The 24,624-nt window shown below is 59.6% G+C and overlaps 4 protein-coding genes across 4 annotated transcripts; all 4 read right to left on the reverse strand.

The window, feature by feature from the left end:
- Positions 1-86: 86 nt before the first annotated feature.
- On the reverse strand, positions 87-3,543 carry CFD (complement factor D). The gene is made up of 5 exons (XM_079917073.1): positions 2,662-3,543; positions 1,839-1,995; positions 1,592-1,736; positions 1,238-1,495; positions 87-617 (listed from the first exon to the last, which is right to left on the reverse strand). The coding sequence occupies exons 1-5, from the start codon at positions 2,717-2,719 to the stop codon at positions 456-458; spliced, it is 780 nt and encodes a 259-aa protein (XP_079773199.1). The 5' UTR covers positions 2,720-3,543; the 3' UTR covers positions 87-455.
- A 1,007-nt stretch (positions 3,544-4,550) lies between these two features.
- Positions 4,551-7,734, reverse strand: ELANE (elastase, neutrophil expressed; the record flags this gene model as incomplete). Its single annotated transcript, XM_079918725.1, has 5 exons — positions 4,551-5,440; positions 5,608-5,838; positions 6,832-6,973; positions 7,172-7,457; positions 7,542-7,734. 5 exons carry the CDS (start codon positions 7,732-7,734, stop codon positions 5,231-5,233), a joined length of 1,062 nt encoding a protein of 353 aa, XP_079774851.1. The 3' UTR covers positions 4,551-5,230.
- Positions 7,735-11,380: 3,646 nt separating this feature from the next.
- Positions 11,381-14,400, reverse strand: PRTN3 (proteinase 3; the record flags this gene model as incomplete). Its single annotated transcript, XM_079918726.1, is given in 6 exon segments — positions 11,381-11,560; positions 11,973-12,084; positions 12,086-12,201; positions 12,899-13,052; positions 13,389-13,548; positions 14,334-14,400. Coding segments are annotated over 6 exon segments (780 nt in total). The 3' UTR covers positions 11,381-11,389.
- A 7,046-nt stretch (positions 14,401-21,446) lies between these two features.
- On the reverse strand, positions 21,447-23,832 carry AZU1 (azurocidin 1; the record flags this gene model as incomplete). The annotated part of the gene is made up of 5 exons (XM_079917560.1): positions 21,447-21,611; positions 22,029-22,265; positions 22,771-22,912; positions 23,339-23,495; positions 23,775-23,832. The coding sequence occupies 5 exons, from the start codon at positions 23,830-23,832 to the stop codon at positions 21,447-21,449; spliced, it is 759 nt and encodes a 252-aa protein (XP_079773686.1).
- Positions 23,833-24,624: the final 792 nt, after the last annotated feature.

Consider the following 24,624-nt stretch of genomic DNA (forward strand, 5'->3'; position numbering starts at 1 on the left):
AGAACACAACTTCTCTGTGTACCTAGATCTCAGCCCAGAGCAGGGTCTTGCACATAGCAGGCCCTCACTTTCTGCTCGGGAAGCAAGGACCAAGGGGACACCCACCCCCATTCGTGCTCCTCCCTGGGTCTCCGGGCGTCTCTCCAATTTCCAGGGGAGAGTAAGGGCGCCACCGCGTGGCCAAGACGTGAAGCGACTCCTGGCAGCTCCAGCCCGGCTTGCAGGGCGTGGGGTCTCCGGACTTTTGTCCCCGAAGATCCCTGCGCCAGGCACGCCGTCTCTCAGCCTTTGGGTCACCTCCTGGCACCGCATTACCAGGACGCTGCCGCCCCCCTCAGTTTGGCTCGCCTCCATCCGCTCCCTCACGCAGCGTGCAAGCTGTAAAGGCGGACCAGGTGCAGGAGTGGATGACTTTATTGCTCGGGCCCCCGTGACCGCCGCCCCTCAGGTCCTCCTCAGGCAGCTGAGCCCTCAGCCATCACTCCGTCGATCCAGGCCACGTAGCTCGCCACGCGCGTGTAGATGCCGGGCTTCTTGGGGTTGCCACAAACACGTGAGCCCGAGGTGACCACGCCCTCGGCCACGCCGCCGCACACCAGCGGGCCTCCAGAGTCACCCTGCAGGGAGCGATGTCATGAGGTCCGGTGCAGGGCCGCCGTAGGCGTCCGGCCCGCCCTTCGGCGTCCGGTCCGGCTCCACCGGCGCCTGCTGCAATTCCCCTCAGCCCGCCGGTCCCAACAGTTCCCTCGCTCGTCAATCTCAGGCCCCGCCCACCAAGGCCCCACCTCCGCCGGCTTTCGGCTCCGCCCCTCTCCAGGCTCCACTCCGCACTCCGTCCCACGGAAGTGGAACAGCCCCCTCCTCCGACCCTGCCCCACTCCTGGCCCTCTCCAAGCTCGGGCCCCAACTCGTCCGCACCCTCTTCCAGATCCCACCTCTCCTCCCAACCCTGCCTAGACCTCTGGCCAGCCACGCCCACCCAGTCTGAGTCATTGACCCTCCCATCTCAGCCCCCACACCTGCCTCAGGCCACGCCCACTCTCCTGGGGGGGGCACTCTGCGAGCTCCCCCGCGCGCGACCCGCCCTTTCCATCAGCCTCGCCTCCCGTATTCCCGCGCGCCCCGCCCCTTCTGTTGGCTCCGCCCCCAGCAGGCCGCGCCCCCGCCCCCCCCCCCCGCCTCGCCCTCCCGAGGCCTTGGCCCCCACCCCTCTACTGGACCAGCCCCGCCCTTGCACCTTGCAGCTGTCCCGGTGTCTGCTCTCCGCGCACATCATGCTGTTGGTGATGGTGCCGTCATGGTACTTGCGCAGGTTGCAGGTGGCGCGGTCGAGCACCGGCAGGAGTAGGTGCTGCAGGCGGTCTGGCCGCCGGCCAGCGTGGTTAACCACGCCCCAGCCGGCCACGTCGCAGAGCGTGCCGGCCGCCACGTCGCGGTCCTTGCGCTGCCAGGGCAGGGGCTGCACGTAGGGGCCCAGCACAGCCTTCTCAGAGAGCTGGGGGTTGGGGCGGAAGGGGATGTTAGGGTCGGGGCGGGGGCGAGGGCGAGGGCCCCGGGGCAGCAGGGGGGACTGGGGCTAGACTCAGCAGACCTGCAGCAGGAGGAGGTCGTGGTCGATGGTGTCCGGCCGGCTGTCTGGGTGGGGCACTGCGCGTAGCACGTCGTACAGGCGCTTGGAGGGCTCCGGCTGTGACAGGGAGTGCGCGCCCAGGAGCACCTGCACCTTCCCGTCGGCCCTGGGAGTGGGGTGGACCCACCATCAGAGTCACGTTCCCGCCCCACCTCACCCCACCCCACCCCACCCCACCCCGTCCCGCTCTTTGCCCCAGGCCACTCACACATCCTCCAGGCAGTGCGCTGCGCTCATTACCCACTGCTCGGCCACCAGGAAGCCTCCGCACACGTGCTTGCCGTTCACTTGCACGGATGCCATGTAGGGCCGCGAGTGGGACATGGCCTCTCGGCCGCCCAGGATCCTGCCGCGGGGCTGAGCCGCTGGAGGTAGGCAGGTCAGCGTGAGGACTTAGGGGGTGACTGCAGCCCCCACCCCGCCCCGCTAGGATTCTCTCTCTACCCCGAGGCGGCTCCAGCACGCCTCAGACCTGGAATTCCATCCTTACAATTCTCCCCGACAGAGTTGCAAACTCCAGGGGGGCCCAGGGAGGAATGCCCGAGAAGACAGATGATAGGGAGTGACCGAGTCTGGGGCAAATGCCATACCTACACATTGGGCCTGAGGCTGCAATTTAAACATAAGGAAAGCCGGACTGTCCAAACCCAACACCCCTGCCAGCCATTACCCCTCGAGCTGCCGGTTTTCCAGTGTGTGGAAAGCTAGGTTCAAAGTTTTGAGAATTACCCCCGGTGGTCCAGTGGTTAGGACTCGTTGCTTTCACTGCCGAGTGCACGGGTTCAATCCCTGGTGGGTGATCTAAGATCCCACAAGCTGCACAGCCCGGCCTCCTCCCCACCAAAAAAATAAACCACCAAAATTTTGAGAATTCCTTGGTTTTCAGAGGCTTCTGTTCATGTGAAACCTGCCCCCTCCCTGCCCACTTAGGGGGGTTGGAGGACAGTCCTGTTTGACGGAGCAGGCCCCCTGGCTGACCGCCCTGCAAGCTGGTGGCCCCCAGCGGTCACCGCAGGCCCAGGTTCACTCACCACACACGGTCGCCCCGAGGAGGATCAGAGCCGCCAGGTGCAGGGAGCGGTCCGCCATGATGCTGCAGTGGCCTTGACACTGACCCAGGCCAGGCCCTGGGGGTGCTTTTATGAGGGTGGAAGGGGGCGGGCTCTCGCACAGGCCCTATCAGCCAGGTGGGCAGCAGCCCAGTTGGCATGGGGAAGCCACCTGTCCACCCTCCCCAGGGGCGTGGTTGTCTCCCACGGACTTTGTACCAAGAGTATAGACAGGCTGCTGGGCATGCGTCCTGCCTCTGTGAGCCTGGCCCCAGGCACAGGGGCTCCTGTGGGGAGCAGCCCCTCAGGATGGGCGGCAGGCAGAGCAGAGGGAGGGACCTACGCCCAGCCCCACGGCCCCGTCTCTGCAGAGTGCCTTTGCAGCCCCAAGGTTTCACAACAGCAGCTGGGAACCACAGTTTGTAAACAGCCCACTTCCGCATTTTCTGCTTCTTTCTCTTTCTCTTCCTCCTGCAACTTGGAGAGGAGGTCGGGTGGGGGTGGGGGAGAGGTCATCCAACACCCTTGTCCCTGTTGCTGTGGCTCTGGAGCTTGATACCCCAACAAGTAGAATATTGGAAAGGTGGTGTGTATGGGGCAGCTGGAAAGACCATTGGATACAAGTGACAGGAAAACCGAGGCAAACTGGGTGGAGCCTTCTACAAGGAAATTACGTGGAAAGTTCATGGGTCTACCTTCAGGTGTAGCTTGATCCAGTTACTTGAACAAGGTCAGGTTTCTGCCTTTGGTTCCTCCTTTCCTCCTTGATGGCTTTTCTCCTCACCAGCCTCCCCTGTTGTGACCCCAGACTCGGCCCAGGAGCTCAGTCAGCCCCTCCGTAAATTCCCCATCACTGTAGCCGGAATCTCAAGCCTGCCTCTGACTGGCCGAGCTTGGATCGCATGCCCCTATACCGTCACTGCGGGCAGGTGATGGCAGGTTCTGAGGAGCAGAACCTGGGTCACATGGCCCTCTATAAGTTGGGGATGGCGGGTCAACATCTCGTGAACCTACTACTAGTGGGAGATGCTGCGTGTGACCAGAAGGGTGGGGAGGACCTCAGGCTGCTCCCAGTGGGAACAGTGCACAATCTTTTCCCCTCTCCTTCTTTTCGTGGTGAAAAGAAAAATAGAGAACAACATAGCAAATGTGACTTGTTAGATCCCAACGTGTTTTCTTACTCAAATCAGAAACTCTGAAACGAAAGCCCATTCGCATGTGGAGTCCAGATTATGTAAGTCAGAGTGTTGGAAATTGCAACAAAATTTGGAAATGACCCAACAAGACAAGATGGTTCAATAAATAACCCTGCTCGTCCCCGGATGTTTTGTTGACATGGAAAGACCGCCAGGGTGTAGTATTTATTAAGTGGAAAAAGTGATTGCAGGGCAGTGGGTCACCTTTCTGAGCCGCTGGCACCCAGGGGGAGGTGTGCCCCGGTGACAACCTGCGGGAAGAGCCGGCAGGCAGAGGGAGCAGCAGACGTTAACGACCTTGAGGTGGGACCCCCCCCGGGGGGGATGCTGCAGGGATCGGGTATTTGAGGATTTGGCACGAGGGGACAGAGAGGGAGTGATTTATCCTGGCCCCCTGGTGTGGGGTCCGGGGTGGGGGAAGGGGTGTCACCTGATGTTAACTTCTCTCATTTACTTGCTTGGGTGATTGTTTCCCACGCCATCAGACTGTGAGCCGAGTGATGGCAGAGGCCACATGTGTCGCGGCCCCCACCTGTGGCCCTAGGAGGTTCCTTCTCAGGCTCAGAGGCAGAAGAGGGGTGTAGGCTGGCCGTCTCCCCCAGGGCTGTGACTCCTTCGGGGCTGGGTGTTTCCTTGTGAAACATCTGCGTGGCTTTGCCCCCTGACCCCTGCCAAGGCAGAAGGCTGGGGAGGTGGGGGAGGGATTGTCTCCCCACCCAGTGAGGCCAAGGCTGGCCTGGGACCCCAACCCCTGGCTGGGTCCTTCCCAGATAGTGTGCCTCACTCTTCCCCACAGGGAAACTGAGGCTCAGAGACAGCAAGCAAGTTGCCCAAAGTCACAGAGCCGGGACTCAAACCCAGGCTCCTGAGCGTGGCTTCACAGCTCTCTGCACCTCCACTTCCTCATCTGTAAAGTGGGGCAACTCATAGGACCTGCCTCGAGGGCGGAGAGGACCAGTTGAGTGAATACTTGCAAAGACTCACAATGATTTCTATGCCTTGTAAGCACTCATGAACACTCGCTACAGTGCTTTTCATTATCGCCACCTGCAACATTAGTTTAATTATGCTTGATAGGAGGAAAAACCAGAAATGGCAATCAGTATCCTTTTGTAGAGGGTGGGGAAGGGACTTCTTACCCCAATGCCCTGAATTAGCTGCCACCTGGTGGCAGCGTACTCATGACATGCCCAAGACATTCTCCTGAGGACTTTCGACACTCGGTGGCACAACCAGCAAACCCCCAGACACATTCTGCAAAACAGAAGGTTTTTATTGTGCTAGGTGCCACATGACGCTGCATGGGAAGGGCCCAGCCAGGGGCGGGTCAGGTGGGGTGACAGGAGAAGCCCCTTCTAGCAGGTCCTGCCCGCAGCGTCCCTAGGGTGGAGGGAGGGGCCGTCATCGTCACCACCGTAGCGGCGGATGATGGAGTTGATCCAGTCTGCAAACTTGGCGACGGAGGCAAAGGCGTCTGGGAAGGTCCCGGAGCCGCAGCCCCCTCGGATGAAGGAATCGATCCCATGGACCAGCCTGTTGCAGACCAGGGGCCCGCCGGAGTCCCCCTGTGGAGCCAGACAAGTTCGGGAGTCTGGGCTTGCAGTCCCCACCCTCACACCCCCACCCACCCCCTTCAGGGTCGGGGACTCCTTCCACGGGTCTGGCTGTAGTCCTAGTTGCTGCAGCCTGGATGGGAGCGCGGTGGTGGCTCGGGGGGACATGGGGTACGTACAAAGCAGATGCCGGCATGCCGGCCTGGCACCAGGGTGCACACGTTGGAGGGGCGGCAGAGGGCTGTCACCACGGTCACGTTGAGCTGCTGCAGGACTGGGGGCGGTGGCCGGTTCGTGTCCAGCCGGCCCCAGCCCATGGCCACACACTGCACCCCTTCTCCCACGCCTTGGTCCTGGGCGGGCAGCTGGGCCACCTGCACATTGGTGTTGATGGTGGCCATCCTGCTGAGCTGCAGCAGGTGGGATGGAGCAGTGGCATGTCACAGAGGGTGGGGAGTGACGACCCTCACCTCTCTGGGCCCTGGTTTCCCCACCATGGTCCTGGAATGTTTCAGAGCAGGACACCCACCCTGCAGGTTGCCTCCCACTTCAAGCCTCAGTTTCCCCGTCCGTAAAGTGGGAGCAGTCACCGTGGCTCAGGGCATCCCTGGATCTGTCTTGAGTGCAATAAACAGTAGGTAATAGGGCTTCCCTGGTGGCATAGTGGTTGAGAATCTGCCTGCTAATGCAGGGGACACGGGTTCGAGCCCTGGTCTGGGAGGATCGCACGTGCCGTGGAGCAACTAGGCCCGTGAGCCACAACTACTGAGCCTGCGCGTCTGGAGCCTGTGCTCCGCAACAAGAGAGGCCGCGATAGTGAGAGACCCGCACACCGCGATGAAGAGTGGCCCCCGCTTGCCACAACTAGAGAAAGCCCTCGCACAGAAACGAAGACCCAACACAGCAAAAATAAATTAATTAATAAACTCCTACCCCCAACATCTTCTCTAAAAAAAAAAAAAAAGGTAATAAAGCAAACGATGGGCCACAGCAACGACCATAAAACCCTTGTTCTAGAACATTGCCTGAGAATAATCATAGCTGGGCAAGCAGAGGGGAAAGGCAGGTTTCTCCCTCCGGTCTCCCACTGGCCCGAATGTGGGGAATTTTGCCCCATTTGGCAAAGAGGGAGACTGCCCCTTCCCTCTGCCAGCGGGCACAAAAATACCTTTCTCGCTGTCATCTCATGTAATCTCTGACAGCCCTGCACGGCGGGGGTGGGGTGGGGGTGGAGAGTATTTCTCTGTTTTACAGAGGGGGAGACTGAGGCACACAGAGATGGGGGCGACACCGGGTCTGCGCCCGCCAGCCTTGTCCCCCAGGCTCCTGCCCCTCCCCCACCCTCCCCAAGCCTCCCACGGGCCTTTGCACCCGCTCTTCCTGCCCCGCCCCCGGCCACGCACCTGGAGAACCGCGATGTCGTTCTCCAGGCGCAAGGGGTTGAAGCCGTTTTCAAAGACCCGCTGGACCCTGAACGTCTGCCGGGTCCGCTCTTGCCGACGCAGGTTATGTGCCCCCAGCACCACGCGCACCGACCGGTGGTTCCTGGGGCGGGGGGACAGGAGGTGATTGGGGCGCCCGCGGGGTCGGGAGCGGCGGAGAGACCCCGCCCGAGCGTAGGAGGACCTGCAAACCCTCGCGCCTTCGCCGGAAGGCCCCCCCCCGGGCCCGCAGCACGGCCCGCGCGACCCTCGTGCGGCGGGCGCACTGGAACCCGAGATGGGGACGCGCGGGGACACTCACTCGCCGTTCAGACAGTGCGCGGCCGACAGCACGAAGTTCCGCGCGATCAGGGTGCCGCCGCAGAAGTGGCGTCCGCGCCTCTGCAGGGACGCCATGAAGGGCCACGCGTGCGGCCTGGCCGGCCGGCCCCCCACGATCTCCGAGGCCAGCGCGGGGCCTGGGGGCAAGGGCGGTGGCGGCGGTGAGCGGCGCGGAGGAGCCCCGCCCCCGCCCGGGAAACCCCCCCCCCCAGGACCCCACCGGGTCGGGTTCTTGCCGTGCTTGTCGCCCAGAGAGGGGAGGGGGCCTGCACGGTCCCCCTGCCAGGGCGCAGCTAGATCTGGACTTCACCCGCTGGGAGTCCCCAGAGACCCCGCTGTTCAGACCTCACCACTCAGGACCTCAGCCTTCTCCTTATCCCAGCTGTCACTCCCCATGAGGATGAGGGGGCCGAGAGGGTCCCCAGCAGGTGGAGAGGCAGGACTGGACCCCAGGGACTGACCCGGGCCCCGCTCACCGCCCAGCAGCACAGCCAACAGGACAGCGGCCAGGGCAGGGCTGGAGGGTCTGCAGCTTTGGATCATGGTTGGGCGGGAGCTCTGGCGTCTCTGCCCTTTGTGCCCACCTGCCCCTCTTATAGCCCCCATGCCCCAAGGCCGTTGCAGTTGCCCGTGGGGGGGCCTGGTGCCCCCGCTTCCTCTCTGCCCATCCTGGGACGTGGGGGACGAGGGGGTGATGGGAGAACAGGGGGGAGAGGATGTGTGCAAGGGGCGGGGCTGGCTCCAGGAGGGTCCCCAGATCAAACTCAGGATGCACAATTAAACTGGAACGTCAGATAAGCTTTTTTTTTTTTAGCATAAGTATATCCCAAATATAAGCACAGGATGTACTTACGTACAAAGTTAGTCTTTGTTTATCCGACATTCAAAGTTTGCTGGGAGTACTGTATTTTTGCTAAATCTGACCACTCCGGCCCAGAGGAGTTGGCTGGGACGCCCACGTGCCTCAGTTTACCCAGGGCAACGGCAACCATGTGCACGCAGCCCTGTCCTGACATTTGGGAGCTGCCTACCCAGTGAAATGGTGGGGGGACTGGGCTTTGAACCCAGGTGCCCACAGTGCACAGCTGGAGGGAGACTTGCTGCCTATTCCTCAGCCTTGGGTCTCCCTCTTGGAGCCCGGACTGGTTGCTGTTCCTAACGGGGAACTCAGTCCCACCTGGGACCTGGTCAGTCTCTGGGGGCCCTCAGAGGTTCTGGGAAGGAATCCCTCCCACCCCCACCCCACCCGCACCCCTCTGAGCTTCTCTGAACCCCCTTCCAGCCTGAGGCAGAGGAGAAAATTCCTGCCCAGACCTGGAGGCTGGATCATGGATCTCCAACCAAGTTTGAGAACTTCAGCCTGGACCTTGGATGAACTCAAGCCGAACAATTGAGATGGGGTCCACCAGGGCCAGTTCCCAGCCCCGTGGCCCCAGTTCAACTCCCCCACCCCCACCCCGTCCCAGGCTGCTCCAGCTGCAACTGTTGTAGCCAAGGCTGTCGCAAGAAGCAACGTTCTCCTGGCTCGGAGCAGGGTTCAGGGGAGGGAACCAACGGATCCATCTGCAGGAACAGGCGGGCGGGGGCCCTCAGGGACACCCAGAGGCGGGCTGGGGCTGGAGTCCAGTTTGTCCCTGGGCTCCTCCTTGGTGTGTGGCCACAGGCAAGCAAACCTCCATCTCTCCCCTCTCGGTGGGGTCCCCACCCTGCTGAGTTAAAGTTACCATAGAGCACTTGGTAAGCACCTGCTGTATACATAACCCTGTTTCCAGTGGGGGTGGGAATAATGGAGGAGACCGTGACTCAGACAGGGAGACCAGATTTAAACAAAAGCTGCATCTATATGGAGCACCACCTGTATGCTATTTCCTCACAGGTCATGGTGGCTAAGCTTGTGGACTCTGGGTTCAGATCCTGGAGTGGCCACTTGCCCACTATGACTTCAGGCTATGGATGTAACCCCTCCATGCCTCAGTTTCCTCATCTGTAAAATGGAAGTTATAGGCTCCCATCTCACAGGATTGTCCTGAGGATTAAATGAATGAACTTTTTGTAAAGTTCTCAGATGAGAAAGTGCCGTCCTTGAGGGCTTGTTAACCATTAACCCTCTTCCAAAGGGCACGGTGCTGGTTGCCTTGGGGAGCGGGGCTGGGCATCTGGGGGAGTTCTGATTCACGATCAGAGCCGTGATGCCACGGGGAGTCTCTCGCTTGATCCCCGTCACACCGCAACAGGAAAATGATGCTCTGCGTGTCCTTCCCACGCTGTTGGGAGCCGCCCTGCTGTCCCCGAGGTCCCCCAGGTCGCATCTGCCCAACATCCTGTTTATGATTCCTGTGGGTCTGTCCCCTGAATCTCAACAACCCCGGCCAACCTCCAGCAAATCAACCCAGGCCCCTATATCCCCCAGCCTCACCTCCCCTTCTTGGATCTGATCTTTGGTGTGCAGAACTTTCCTCTGTCACACACACACGTACACGGGCTCATGGAAAATAGAAAACAGGCTTCCCTGGTGGCACAGTGGTTAAGAATCTGCCTGCCAGTGCAGGGGACACGGGTTCGAGCCCTGGTCCGGGAAGATCCCACATGCCGCGGAACAACTAAGCCCGTGCGCCACAACTACTGAGCCTGCGCTCTAGAGCCCACGAGCCACAACTACTGAGCCTGAGCTCTAGAGCCCGCGAGCCACAACTACTGAAGCCCGTGAGCCACAACTACTGAGCCCGCGCGCCTAGACCCCGTGCTCCACAAGAGAAGCCACCGCAGTGAGAAGCCTGCGCACCCACCCCAACGAAGAGTAGCCCCCTCTCGCGCAACTGGAGAAAGCCTGTGTGCAGCAGCAAAGACCCAAGGCAGCCAAAAAAAAAAAAAAGTTAAAAAAAAAGAAAGAAAATAGAAAACACCCGGGGCTGTTTTTTCTGGATCTTTCTGTTCCCATCAATGGGCTCAATCCAACATTCCCTCCAGCAAACCTCATTTACCCCCAGTGCTGGGCACCAAAATCCCTCTGGGCTTTTTATAGAAACCACTTCCCTGCCGCTGGCCCGTGGGAAATGCAGAAAATTCCCGGCGTTCCCTCAACACTTATCAGCTTGCGTTTCCCAGGATTTCGGCTTTGCCTCAGGTCTCAGCACACCCTTGCTCCTGCTGAAGTGGAAAACCAGTCTCATCTCCTCCCCTGGGGTGGTCGGCTGAGGTGTGAAACAGTTAAAAAGGGGGCAGCCCTGGGGGTTCTGGCTCCAGCTTGAATTCGCATGCTGCCACCAGATGGCGGCAGAGTAAATCAGTAACAAAAGAGCTGCCTTCCAACTCTGGTGTGTCCGGTGAGCTGGTTGGCCCCTCTCTCTGAGCCTCCACTGCCTCATTGCCGTGGCCACGTGCCCTCTCCACGGCTGGCCAATGACCCCTACCTCTGCCTGGCCTCAGGCCTCTCCTCTAGACCCCAGTTCATTCTGTGGCCCTGCATGCTCCATCCCTGCCCCCTCCCTGACCTGCTCTCCTTCCCCCACACCCCCAAGCTTGTCCTGATGCAGGGCCCTTACACTGGCTGTGCCTTGCCTGGCGACACTTCTCCTTTTGTTCGTATTCAGGCATTGCTGCCTCCTTCAAGAAGCCTCCCTAATAGCCTTTCTGCCTGCCCCTGACCGGTCAGGAGCCCCACAGGCCCTGGGCACCCCGTGTTATGAGAGCTTGGTCCTCAAGTGGCCCCAGAGCTAGGAGACACAGAACTGGACAGGACACCCCTAGCCCTGAGGGCCAGGGTGGGGCTCCTTGGACACTTGGGAAATGTCTGGAGTGACTCCGTTTTCCAGATGAGGAAACTGAGGCACAGAGAGGGGCGGCAACTTGCCCCGGGTCACACTGGCGGGGCTGGGTTAGAACCCACGTCTGCGGGCATCTGGGGAGTGGGATCCGCTGTGACCTGCGCCCTCTTCCGACTTCCAGGCCTCTGTTCCCACCCCCACCCCGAGCTCGGGGTTTGGGGACTCGGACGCTGAGGACCCTGGGCCACTCTCCCCCACATCTTCCTGTGGGAAGGACACACAGGAGCCAGGGGGACGGTTCAGCTTTTATTGATGCACCGTGGGTCTGCCTGGCTCCCAAGAGCCGGGGGCGCAGGAAGGGGGGCACGGGCGCAGAAGCAGACCCGCCGCGTCTCTCCACAGCATGGCCTCAGTGCCCGGGGGTGGGGGGGGGCTCAGGGGCCGTCCTCGCCCCCCGCGTTGCTCAGCACTGAGCGGATCCAGTCTACGTAGAGGGAGACGCGAGCAAAGAAGTCCGGGTACTGGCGGGTGGCGCATCCCTGGATCACAAAGGAGTCCATGCCCTGGATGACACCTTCGCAGATCAAGGGGCCGCCCGAGTCTCCCTGGGGAGGGTGCAGGTCGGTCAGTCACTCAGGCCAGGCCAGCAGCCAGATGAGGCTACCTCAGGGGAAGGGGCCACGTAGGAGTGAAATGTTTCCAGTCTAGAATTTTCTTTAAAGTATGTGGGTGAGACAAGGAGGGGAGGCCCCTCTGGAGGAGAGAGGGCATTTATTGGCCCCCTGCTATATACCTGGACCCCAGAATTCTGGGTGTGGCCCCAGGAGCGGGGCTGGGGCACCCACCCAAGGGGGGGCTGCGGAGTGGAAAAGCCCCCAGACCCATGAAGGCCCCGTTACCCCCTCACGATGGATGTGCCCACCTTCCAGACGGTGTGACGGAGGCACCCGCCTGCCTGCCCTCCCTCCCTGTCCCGGCTGTCCCTGCAGCCACCGAGCTGCAGCCCCCAGTACATACAAAACAGATGCCAGCGCTGCGCCGGGGCACAAAGGTGCACACGTTCTGTGGCCGGCACAGGAAAGTGACCACGGTGACGTTGAGCTCCTGCAGGACCTGGGGCAGCGGCTCAGGTGCCCAGGCGGCCCCAGCCCACGGCCAGGCACTGGGTGCCGTGGGGCAGCAGCTGGTTCTGCTGGGGGAGCTGGGCCACCGCAACCTGGGGGTTGAGGGTGGCCGGGCGGTCCAGCTGGGACAGAGGGCGGTTGGTGGGCAGTGAGTCTCCAGGACCCGCAGCCACCCGTGGACGATTATCTCAAAGTGCCTCCTCCAGGCCTTTGCACATGCTGTTCCCTCCGCCTGGCTCTACCTCAGGGGTCACCTCCTCCAGGGAGGCTGCCCTGATCACCTTCCAAACCTGCCAGGGCTCAGTTTCACATTCCCCGAGGCCATGAGACTCCCCTTTGCAGCATTGGTCACTGTTGCGTTCATTCACTTACGAAGCACTTATTGAGCACCAACTGTATGCTTGATCCTGGGCTAAGCCCTGGGGATCCTACCTCTGCCTTCCCGGAGCTGATCTTTGGGGCTGGGAGGGGCCAAGAAGAGAATGGCAGGCGGCAGAGTCAAGGGAAACATAGCCCAGTGACGAACAGTGTATCGGGGGAGGGGTGGCTGTCACTCAAGTAGGGTGAGGGGAAGCTTCCCTGAGGAGGGGAGGCTGGTGCCAAGGCTGAGGGTATCTGGGAACAGCGCAGGCAGCAGGGAGGGGACGCAGCTGGGCAAAGGCTGGGGGCGGGGCGTGGGGGCATCCCGCTTGCTCAGAAGGTGGTGACTGGCTCTCTCCCCACCAGGCCGTGTCCCACGCCCGCCGGGGCTCCTGTACAGTAGGTGCTGGAAAATGAATGAACGGGGGTCCCTGGGCCCTGCTGGCCCCGCGCACCCGCCTGCAGGAGGAGGACGTCATTCGGCTTCTCCTGTGGGTCGTAGTTGTTCTCAAACAGGCGGCTGATGCTGAACCTCTGCTCGGTGGGCTCGGAGGTCTGCAGGTGTGCGCCTCGCTGGGACCCCGACCCCCCCACGCGCCCCCCCCCCCCCGTCCTGAGGCCCAGGGTGCAGCCCCTCAGGGACTGCCCGCCGTCCCAGGAGACGCCCCCCCCCCCCCCCGCGTCTGCATCTTGCCCCCGAGGGTTGGACCCCTGGCTTGAGCTAATCCTCCTGGGGCTTCAGGGGGTCACGTCGGACTGGGGAGCAGGGCAGGTGCCTGCCTAGTTTGGGATGAGAGGGTTGGGCAGATGGACGGAGGGGCTGAGACCAGGCAAGCGGAGGCAGGCCGCGCCTCGCCCCCTCGGACCCCCGGGGCAGCGCCGCGCCCCCTCCCTCGGAGCACCACCCCCTCCCCGGGCAGGCCCGCACCGCGCAGGCGCACTCGCTCACACGTTGTTCAGGCAGTGGGCTGCGGTCAGCACGAAGCGCGGGTGGATCAAGGTCCCCCCGCAGAAGTGGTTGCTGGGGAACAGCTCCAGCGACGCCATGTAGGGGCGCGAGTGGGGCTGGGCTTCCCGCCCATCCACTATCTCCGCGGCCCGCGCTACACCTGGGGACGCCGGAGTCAGCGGCCGTCGCCTTGCCTAACGCCCTCCGCGGCTCCCTGGACGGGGGACCGGCCCCACCCCACCGCCCCATCCCCCGCCCAGGGAACCCAGACGGGGGTCGGAGGACGAGGGCAGAGCCGCTGTGTGGCCTTCACCAGGCCCGGGACCCCTCAGAGCCTCCGTTTCCCCATGTGCAAATTGGAGGTCCCATAGCAGCACAGGGCGGCTGGGGGCTGTGGAGGGAAGAGGCCCGGGCCCGGGACAGTTAGCGCTGGGGAGAGCCCGGTGGTCATTATCATTATTATTTCTGAAGGCTCCCAGGAAGAAGCGGCGCCCAGTCCTGGAGGTCAGGAGGGGGAAGAAGCTGGCAAGATGACCCATCTTGCAGATGGACAACTGAGGCATGAAAAAGCCTCATCAGGATGAGGGCGGAGGGGTTCCCTCACTCCGGTTTTTCCTCTGACATGTGCGTCGTTCACTCGGTGACACATTCGTTCGTGCGTGCACACTTACTGAGTGCTTGCTGGGTGCCAGGTGCTGTCCAGGGATTCTGGTTATATTGAGTCCCTAGGACACCTCCCTGGGCAGGAAGGACTAGGTTTTGCCCATTTTACAGATGGGGAAAGAGAGCTACGTATCCCAGGCCCCCCCTTTCTCTCCTCTCCTCCCCTTGAGGCATTCATCCCATGCAGCCAGCTGAGCTGGGTCCTGCTTCACTTTCCCCATCTGAGCCGTGAGGGCATGGGACAGGCAGATGGACGGACGGACGGACTTGGGCCCCACGCACCGCCCAGCAGCACAGCCAGCAGCACCGGGGCGAGGGCAGGGCTGGAGGGTCTGCAGCTTCGGGTCATGGTTGGGCCATGCCCCCTGCCTGCCCACCCCCTCTTATAGCCCCAATTCAGGGAGGCCATTAGGGTTGCCCCACACCTGGGCTGGGCGTCCCCACTTCCTCCTTCCAGCTTGAGGGCTGGGGAGCTTGGGGGTCAAAGGTGCACCCCAGGAAGCCTGCAGGGGCTTCAGGCTCAGGCTCGGGGTCCTCAAGAGATGCAGGAAGGTGGCTCCCACCCACCCCATGCGGGAAGTCCTCTGGACAAGGGGGCTTGTGGCCACAGCCCTCACAGTGACATGCACCCCAGCTTCCACACCTCCAAGGGGGCACTGCCTGCCCCCAGAGGGTCCCTGTAGCCCCAGCAAGGTGAGATGTGGCCGACGTGTGCAGGGGTGGGATGAATCCCACTCAGCAGGACAGAAAAGGGGGTGAGGGTCTCAGAGCCCTGCGCCTCCTGAGACCCACAGGATCATCCCTCTGCCCTCACTTTGTCTGGGGGAGTCGCTCTTCCCTCTAAGGCAGAGCTCTCACCTGGGGCGATTCCTCCCCCAGGGACACCTGGAGATATCTGGGGTCACCTGTGGTCGTCACGACTGGGGGGCTCCTGGCATGCAGTGGCTGGGACCAGCGATGCTGCCCCACACGGGAGGGGGCAGGGGGAGACTCTGGTGCCGGGAGACATTTATTTATGTATCTATTTATAACTGACTCATTATTATGAAAAATTTAAACCTACAGAAGCATAGATAGAGGAGCTCACGGAATTTGGGGGCCAAAAAAAAGTTGTTAAGCTTTTCATTTTGAAAGCATTTCACGCTTACAGCAGTCCGCAGAATTCCCGGATGTGCTGCCCCAGCTTCCCCGGGGCCACGTCTTGCACAAAGTTTGCCCCCTCACAGGCCGCCTGGATTTCACAATCAGCCAGTCTCTGGTCCAGGATCCCCCACCCTCGCCTCCCCGAGTCTCCTGGGCTCTGGGGCAGCCCCTCAGCCTCTCCTGGCCCTCATACCGTGTCCTTGGTGGCAACCTGGTGGGTTTTTGGGGGAACGTCCCTCCGAATGGGCTTGTGCGGGGTCCCCACACGGAGATGGGGTCTGCATACCGATCGATGGTCCCCAGGACATGGGGCATCATCTCTGAGGCGCCTGCGTGTCCCTCCCGCCGAGTCACACTTTCCCCTTTGGAATGAATGAACGTCTCTGAGGCAGAAACACCTGCTCTGAGTTTTGCCCACAAAGGACTCCTGGAGCAGCCTGCGTGCCTCACTGCTTCCCGCCCTGCGGGTGGCTGCCCCTCTGCCGATGCGTTTTTATTTTTTATCTTTTAAATTTTATTGAAGTAGAGTTGATTTACAATATTGTGTTAATTTCTACTAAACGGCAAGGTGACTCAGTTATACATATATATATATATATATATATATATATATATATTCTTTTCTTTTCCCCCCCCAGGCTCTTTTTTTCAAATTAATTAATTTATTTTTTATATTCTTTTCCATATTCTTTTCCATTATGGTTTATCACAGGATAGTGAATATAGTTCCCTGTGCTCTACAGTAGGACCTTGCTGTTTATCCATCCTATGTATAATCGTTTGCATCTGCTAACCACAAACTCCCAGTCCATCCCTCCCCCACCCCTCTCCCCCTTGGCAACCATAACTCCGTTCTCTATGTCCATGAGTCTGTTTCTGTTTCGAAGATAAGTTCATTTGTGTCATATTTGAGATTCCACATATAAGTGATATCATATGGTATTTGTCTTTCTCTGTCTGACTTACTTCACTTAGTATGATAATCTCTAGGTCCATCCATGTTGCTGCAAATGGCATTATTTCGTTCCTTTTCACGACTGAGTAATATTCCATTGTGTATATATACCACATCTTCTTTATCCATTCCTCTGTCGATGGACCTTTAGGTTGTTTCCATGTCTTGGCTGTTGTAAATTGTGCTGCAATGAACACTGAGGTGCATGAATCTTTTTGAATTATACTTTTGTCGGGGTATATGCCCAGGAGTGGGATTGCTGGATCATATAGTAACTCTATTTTTAGTTTTTTGAGGAACCTCCACGCTGTTCTCCACAGTGGCTGCACCAACTTACATTCCCACCAACAGTGTAGGAGGGTTCCCTTTTCTCCACAACCTCTCCAGCATTTGTAATTTGTAGACTTTTTGATGGTGGCCATTCTGACCCGTGTGAGGTCAGAATTCACACCTCATTGTATTTTTGATTTCCTCTTCTCTAATCACTAGTGATCTTTTCATGTGCCTGTTGGCCATCTGTATTGCCGAAGTGTTTTTAAGTCACACATCAGCCCAGTCACTCGGGAAAGGCCGCCGGGCGTCTGGGACTCCGCAGCCCTGGGTGTGGTCCTGACATGTCTCCACAGAAACCCGGGGCTGCTGTGCCTTTTGCTTTCAGAACTGGTTTTTCTCGTTTGACAAGAACATCTCTTCGGACTGGCACTGTCCGGTCCAGCGGGGCAGGCTGCTTGGTGCCTCGGTTTCCCCACGTGTACAATGGGGTGATCGTAGTCATAGTCCCTCCCCCAGGGCGACAGCTGGAGGATTGGATAAGTTAGAGTATTGGAGTGTGTGGGCGCGCAGTGAGGTGTGGTGAGCACAGGTGCCGGCCCTGTCGCTGTCACCCCACCACTCCCTTCCTTTTTCTGCTGTGCTTCTCCCCGTCTCAGCCTGTCCTCTCGGTGGCTGGGCCGGGTCAGCACGTGCCTCTCTCAGATCCGGGCTCTTCTGGGGCCAGACGCGGGGCGGGTTCACCCCAGGGTCCGGAGTCCCTCGCCTTGGTTCACATTCTGCTGTGCTTTGCGATTCTGGGCTAGAAACGCCACCTCTCTGGGCCTCGGTTTCCCCATCTGTTAATGCTGGGGAGTCATGAGAACAACCCCACCTCAGGGGCTGACTTCCCTAATACAGTTAAGAACTTGATAAAGGGGATACACACAGGGGAACATCACTCAGCCCCGAAAAGGAGAGAGACACTGACACTCGCCACAGCGTGGATGGACCCTGAGAACACGATGCTCAGTGAGAGAAGCCAGACACAGAAGGACACACAGGGTGTGATTCCATTGATGGGAAACGTCCAGAACAGGCAGAGCGTTCCTGGTTGTCAGGGGCTGGGGGAGAGCATGGGGGTGAGTGCTCATGGGGACAGGGCTTCTTTTCAGGGTGGTGAGAATGTTCTGGAATTAGAGGTGGTGGTTGCACAACCCTGTGACTATACTAAACGCCGCTGAATTGTTAAGCGGGTGGGTTGTATGGTAGGAGAAGTACATTTCGATAAAGCTTTAACTGAAAAAGAAAAAGAAACACACACACACAACCTTGCTAGGTAACTGCCCACAGGGTCCTGGCCGGAAGCTCTCACTCCCCAGGGAGCCTCCCGGTGGGTGGGGTGGGGGGTGGGGGGGAGGGGAGTCACAGCATCAGACAAGACAGGGGGATGGCCCGGGGTCCTCCTCGCTGCTTCAGGCCTGGGGTGGGGGCAGGCAGGTGAGTGCAGGGCTGGGGGGCTGCCTGAAGGCAGAGGCTTGAGAAGGCACGGGACTGGGTGGGGAGCTGGGGCCACCGGGAGCCCTGGGGGTTGTAACTGGGAGGGAGGGAACCATCGGGGGCCTCTGGGGGTCGGGCCGGCAGGTGGAGGGGAAGTGAGGCTGGAAGCTGTGGCCTCGGCCCCTTCCCGCTCCAACTGTGGCTGGTGCAACAGGCAACGGCCTCGCCGGGAACGCGGGCTGGGGCGGGGTGAGGGGGCAAGCGGACCCGAGCCGACCCACCCAGGATCGAGGGAAGGAGGGCGGGAGAGGCTCAGCCTCTTTGTCTCTGCCTCTTTTTCCTCTTCTCTCCTGAAAAAGGAAAAACACTCCTTTCTTGAGGGGGCCAGTGTTGGGGGCTCCAAGCTGAGACCATATGCTCTTGGACCGCAACACCCTAGGGCCTCAGTTTCCCCATCTGAACAATCAGCAGGCGGGACCCCTGGGACCCTTCTGGGCTCCTGAGCCGCTGACATTCCTCTCTGGGCCTCAGTTTCCCCTTCTATAAAGCAGGGCCCATTCTGAACCCCCAATTCCACTCCTGGGTACAAATCCATAGCATTGAAAATCGATGTTCAAACAAAACATGTACACAAATGTCCACAGCGACGTGATTCACATTAGCCAGGGTGGAACCAACCCAGAGACCATCGATGGACGATGTGGATATACATCCCTCCACACCCGGGAACATCACTCAGCCGTGAAAAAGTGTGAAGCCCCGACACTCGCTACCACGTGGATGGACCCTGAGAACACGATGCTCAGTGAGAGAAGCCAGACACAGAAGGACACACAGGGTGTGATTCCACTGATGGGAAACGTCCAGGACAGGCCAGTCTACAGGAACAGAGAGTTAGTGGTTAGTGGTTGTCAGGGGCTGGGGGACGGGGAGGAGAGGTGACTGCCGATGGGGACGGAGCTTCTTTTTGGGGTGATGGACAGCGGTGAGGGTTGCACAACCTAGTGAAATACACTAGAAACCACTGAATTGTTCCCTTTAAAAGAGTGAATTTTATGTTATGTGAATTTCACTGCAATAAATTATGAAAAACAAATAAACAGACCCAGGTCCCACAGACCAGGCCTGTAGGATGGGGTGAGGGCCTGGCACACAGCTGGTGCCCAATAAGCGTCAGCAACGCCAGTGGTGATAGGAGCTCCCTGGGCCTCGGGCTCCCCATCTGTAAAATGGCTTAATGGCAACACAGCTAACCTTGGTGGCCAGCGAGTGTGGGCCATCGCTGGGGGCTTCTGGGGCAGCGAGTGGGTGGAGGGTGCGCGGTCAGGGCAGGGGGCTCGGGACCGCGCAGACCCCAACACCACCCCGCTCGGGGCACAGCACCGCCCCTTCGAGCCCCTCCGCTCCCCTGCGTGTCGGGGCGTCAGCAGTGCCTCCAGGAGAAGGGCAGAGCTGGGCATCTCCATTTTGGCCCCGACGCCGGCTGGGCTGAGCCCCTTCCACAGCTGTGTGCTACCCGCCCGCCCCGGCCTTCTGTGGTCTCCCCACCGCCAGCCCGGAACACGGGATCCTTTGCAGCCTCTTTCCCTCGAGCCACGTGGCAGGACCTGTCCCCGTCTGTGCAAGGTGACACGTGGGCAGCCCCCAGGGCGGCACCTGTTTCGGATGCCCGACCCGTCCCTGCCACCCCGTCCCCCCAACCCCAGACGAGACACCGCAGACGGCAGGCTTCGTGATCACCCCCCTGGGTGAAAAGCCCACCTCCCAGGCCAGCAGGCATTTCTCATGCACTGGGTGAGGGGCAGTGTTTCCACATCGTCAAGAGCCTTCTGTGTTTCTTTGCTGTGAACTGTTTACATCCGGGACCCACTTTTTTACTACTGGGCTCTAATTGTTTTCCTTACTGATTTTAGGTGCACGTTATATGTATTATATTATAAATATATAAGATAAATATATTATAAATATAAATGTATAATATTTACACAATGGATTTGGTATATTTTATTATGAGTTATTAAGTATATATATATATATATATAGATAGATAGATAGATAGATAGATAGATTTTTTTTTTTTTTTTCGGTACACGGGTGTCTCACCGTTGTGGCCTCTCCCATTGCGGAGCACAGGCTCCGGACGCGCAGGCTCAGCGGCCATGGCTCACGGGCCCAGCCGCTCCGTGGCGTGTGGGATCTTCCCGGACCGGGGCACGAACCCGTGTCCCCCGCATCGGCAGGCGGACTCTCAACCACTGCGCCACCAGGGAAGCCCCTGTGTATTATGTTTTATATATCATTTATATAATTATTTTTATTATGTTTTGTATGTTATTTATACGATTATGTTTGTCATGTTTTATATATCATTTATATAAATATATATAAATAAATATATAAATATATATATACATATATATAGTTTGGCTGCACCGCGGGGCATGTGGGATCTTATTTCCCCAACTAGGGATCCAACCTGTGCCCCTTGCAGTGGAAGCGTGGAGTCTTAACCCCTGGACCTCCGGGGAAGTCCCTATAAAATTATATTTATTATTTAACATTTATATTTTAGTTCCTTTCACATAAGGCTCTTTAACCGATTCAAGTGGCAAGTAGTCTAAAGCCAGTTTCTCGGATTCAACCAACCGCAGATCAAAAATATTTGGGAAGGGCTTCCCTGGTGGCGCAGTGCTTGAGAGTCCGCCTGCCGATGCAGGGGACACGGGTTCGTGCCCCGGTCCGGGAGGATCCCACATGCCGCGGAGTGGCTAGACCTATGGCCGCTGAGCCTGCGCGTCCGGAGCCTGTGCTCCGCAACGGGAGAGGCCACAACAGTGAGAGGCCCGCGTACCACAAAAAAAAAAAAAAAAAAAAAAAAGTGGGAAAAAAATTTCCAGAAAGTTCTAAAAAGCGAAACTTGAATTTGCTGTAGGCGGGCAACTACATTTACACAGCATTTACATTTTATTAGGTATTTTAAGTCATCTAGAGATGATTTTAAGTGCACTGAAGGATGTGCGTAGGTTACTTGCAAATATTACGGCGTTTGATATAAGGGACTAGAGCATCCGCGGGTTTGGGTATCCACTGGGGTCCTGGAGCCAAGCCCCTGCAGATACTATGGGGTGACTGTATTCTCGACCAAAATGAGAGACGGTTAAGGGGGCCTGGAATCTCACAGATGTGGGTTCAGAGCCCACTCTGGCTGTGTGGCCTCAGGGTAGTCACCCAACCTCTCTGAGCCTTGGCGCCACCTCTGTCAGGTGGAGATAACAAGAGGCCCTGGTCCTCAGGGCTGCGAGCGGATTCTGTGAGTGGAGGCCCCTGGGGTGGATGCCACTCTTGCCGGAAGATGTCCCTGCGCTCGGCCCCCAGCCCCTTCCCGCCCCCGCAAAGCAGAAATCAGGTACCGTGGACAGAACGGGAACAGATCCTTTATTAGAGTCACGACTGCGCGGGCCAGGGTGGGGCTGCGGGATGGGACAGAGGCATGGGGGGCTGGCTCCGTGGCGGCTCACGCGCCCCCCACCGGCTGGGCTGGGGGTCTGTCAGGCTGGCGCACATCCGACTGGCTGGTTTATAACCGAGTCGATCCAGTCTCTGAAGAGTGCCACGCGAGCGAAGAAGTCGGGGCCCCTGCCGCAGGGCCCCCGGGACCAGGAGGCCACGCCGTGAGCCAGGCCGTCGCAGATGAGGGGGGTGCCCCCGTCCCCCTGCAGGGCGGCAGGAGAGTCAGGGCATCCCAGGCCCAGCCCCGCTACTCTGCTCCCACCCAGAACCACTGCCCACGCCACCCACAAATCCTGTCCCCGCCCCTGGCCCTTGGCACGTGCCGTCCCGCTGCCTGCACGCTTTTCCCTCAACTTTGCTGGGTTAACTCCTACCTGCAACTCAGGTCTCACATGCCCCCAGGAACTTCCTGCTGCCCGGGGCTGGGCCTGTCCCGTGCACGTCCTTGTCTTGACACCTGACTTCCCCACCCACAAGGTCTGGGAGCCCCTGGCTCCACACGGGCAGACCCTACCCTGTCCTGCTCCCTATCGTGTTTCCAGCCCCCAGCCCAGAGCCTGGCACTTGTCCTTGCTTTTCCCACCACCTGGGGCCCACCCCAGCTCACGCCCAGCCCGTACCAGGCAGATGCCGCCCTGGCGGGTGAGGACGCCGGTGCACACATTGTTCGGGCGACACTGGTCCGACGGGGTCACAGTGACGTTCACGACCCTTGGGACTCGGGAGAGACGCCCTCTCTGCCGTCGGGCGCCCCAGCCTGCGACCTGACAGTTGGTGCCAGCTTCCACCGTGGCATTCTGTGGGGGCAGTGGTACCACTGCCACGGTGCTGCTGGTGAGGTTGGCCTGACGGTCCAGCTGGGGAGGGAAACTGAGTCAGGAGAGGGCGGAGCTGGGGACCAGAGCCTCACGGGGCCCAGCTGGGAGCCAGGGCGGCAGCTACATGAGTTTTGGTCTGTAAAGTGGTTTGGGTCCTGGCCAAGTGACTTTACCTCGCTGGGCCTCTGGTTCCTCCAGAGAAGGGATCAATCGTTCTTATCGCAAAGGGGGTTGAGAGACCCTGAAGGTGAAGCGCTTGCCCAGGAAATGCAGATAAAACAAGGCACCATCCCCCATCACAACTGACAGAAGATTTTAAAAAATCATATTATGCAGTGTCAGTAATGATGCGGAGAAATGGGCAGTTTTAAATTCTGCTGGTGGGAGGGTAAGTGGGCCCAGCTACTGTGTCCAGGATCAGAGGATGGCTAAATGGATGGTGCACTTGGCTGTACGACTTAACCACAGGCTCCGTACACGTGACTCGTCCCTCCTGAGCCCCCCAGGCCGTCGTCAGCCCCCCACCCCCCACCCCTCTCCCCACCTGCAGCAGCAGCACGTCGTTCAGGTTCTCTTGGGGGTTGTAGCCGTTCTCGCTGATGCTCCTGATGGAGAAAGTCTGCCGGGACCTCTCCCGCCGCCTCAGGTTGTGGGCCCCCAGCACCACAGTGGCAGTCCTGGTGTTGCTAAGGGCAGGTGGGGGCAGACACCAGGCTGGGGCAGTCCTGGGGGCTTGTGGGGAAGTCCCTAACCTTCCACACCCGCCCCAGGGCCCGGGCATTGATGGACAGCAGGTTTGCAAATAAGGCAGGGAATTACTAGCCCGCTGAACCACAGCCCAGGAGCCAAAGGAAGGACAGCAGTGATGGTCAAGCCTCCTTGCTTCCTTCTGCAGCCGTATCTCCCCTCTGTTTCCAGATCGAGACCCTCCTGGGCCCCCTTTCCATCCTGGGTCCCCCCATTTCCCTCTCCAAGCCCCTCAACCCTTCCTAAGACCCCTCCCCCTCGCCAAGACCCTCTCCTTCTCACTTACCAGGCACCGCTCCCCCAGGAATCCCCCGAGCTCTCTCCCTCTCCGAGCCCCCCTCCCCACCCTGTGGCTCCCTCCTCACCGGCTTTGGAAGCAGCTGGCGGCTGTCAGGATGAAGCCGGGGTGGATCAGGGCGCCCCCGCAGAAGTGCCGCCCTTGGGTCTGAATGGAGGCCAGGAATGGGAATTCCTGCCGCCGGGCCTCCCTGCCACCCACGATGTCCGCCAGCGGGGCCGAGCCTGGGGAGAGGGTGCATTGCAGCTCCCCCGGTTTCAGCCCCATCCCTGGGGAGACCCCGGCCTCCCACCCCCCTGTTCCCTAAAAGGACAGGGGCCCACCCTCCCAGGGCTGGTCAGGGCCAGCCTGGCTGTGCGGCCTGGGCCAGGTCACTTTCCCTCCCTGAGCCTTGAGTCCAGGGAAGCAGGGGCTGGCGCCCGCTGGTCCCTCCCACCAGAGCCGGTCCCCTGCAGCTGGACCCCTGCATGGATGGGGACGTCTGGCCTGGGACAGGCACTCACCAGCCCTGGAGGTCGCCAGCAGGCTGGCCAGCAGGCCCAGCAGTCTGAGTGCCGTCATGACGGGGGCCGATGGGGGTGGCTGGGATGGTGGCGCCCTTATACCTGGCGCCTTGGCCATCGGCACACCCCCGACCCAGGGCCCGGCCCCTCCCGTCAGAAACAGGGCCCGGCCCCTCCCGTCAGAAACAGTTGCCCAAGGCCTCCAGAGCCAACCGCTCCTGGGGCCTGCCTGGGCCCTCCAACTGCCCACCCTGTGCCCCGTCCTCCCGTCTGTACGGTGGGCGACCCGTCAGATGTGGGTGAGGCTGACACCCAGCCGTGCCACTCACAATGGGGGCTCCGCTTGGCTTTCCAGCCTGAGTGCTGGAGGTTCCACCACTGCCCTCCTGTCCTGGCTTTTGCATGTGTGTGTGTTTTACTGCTTTTTATTTTTTTTAAACAGCTTTATTGAGATATAATTCGAGTACCACACAATTCATCTGTTTAAAGCGTGCAATTCCATCGTTTTTAGTATCTTCTCAGAGTTACGCAGCCACCACCCCAATTTTAGAACATTCCATCACCTCAGAAGAAGCCCCGTCCCCATCAGCAGTCACTCCCCCTCCCCTCCCCGAGCCCCTGACAACCAGGAACCCACTCTCTGTCTGTAGACTGGCCTGTTCTGGACATTTCCCATCAATGGAATCACACACTGTGTGTCTTCTGTGTCCAGCTTCTCACTTACAGGGTTTTTATCTGTGGGCACCTGGCCGGGTCACTCTCCCGCCCTCAGTCTGTGCATCTCTAAAGTGGGCAGGTGCGGCCATGGAGCCCCCAGAGCCAGGTGGTCCTGGAGAGGTTGTCTCCCCTT

The sequence above is a fragment of the Stenella coeruleoalba genome (genome assembly GCF_951394435.1).
Source record: "Stenella coeruleoalba genome assembly, chromosome: 3".
Taxonomy (NCBI): domain Eukaryota; kingdom Metazoa; phylum Chordata; class Mammalia; order Artiodactyla; family Delphinidae; genus Stenella; species Stenella coeruleoalba.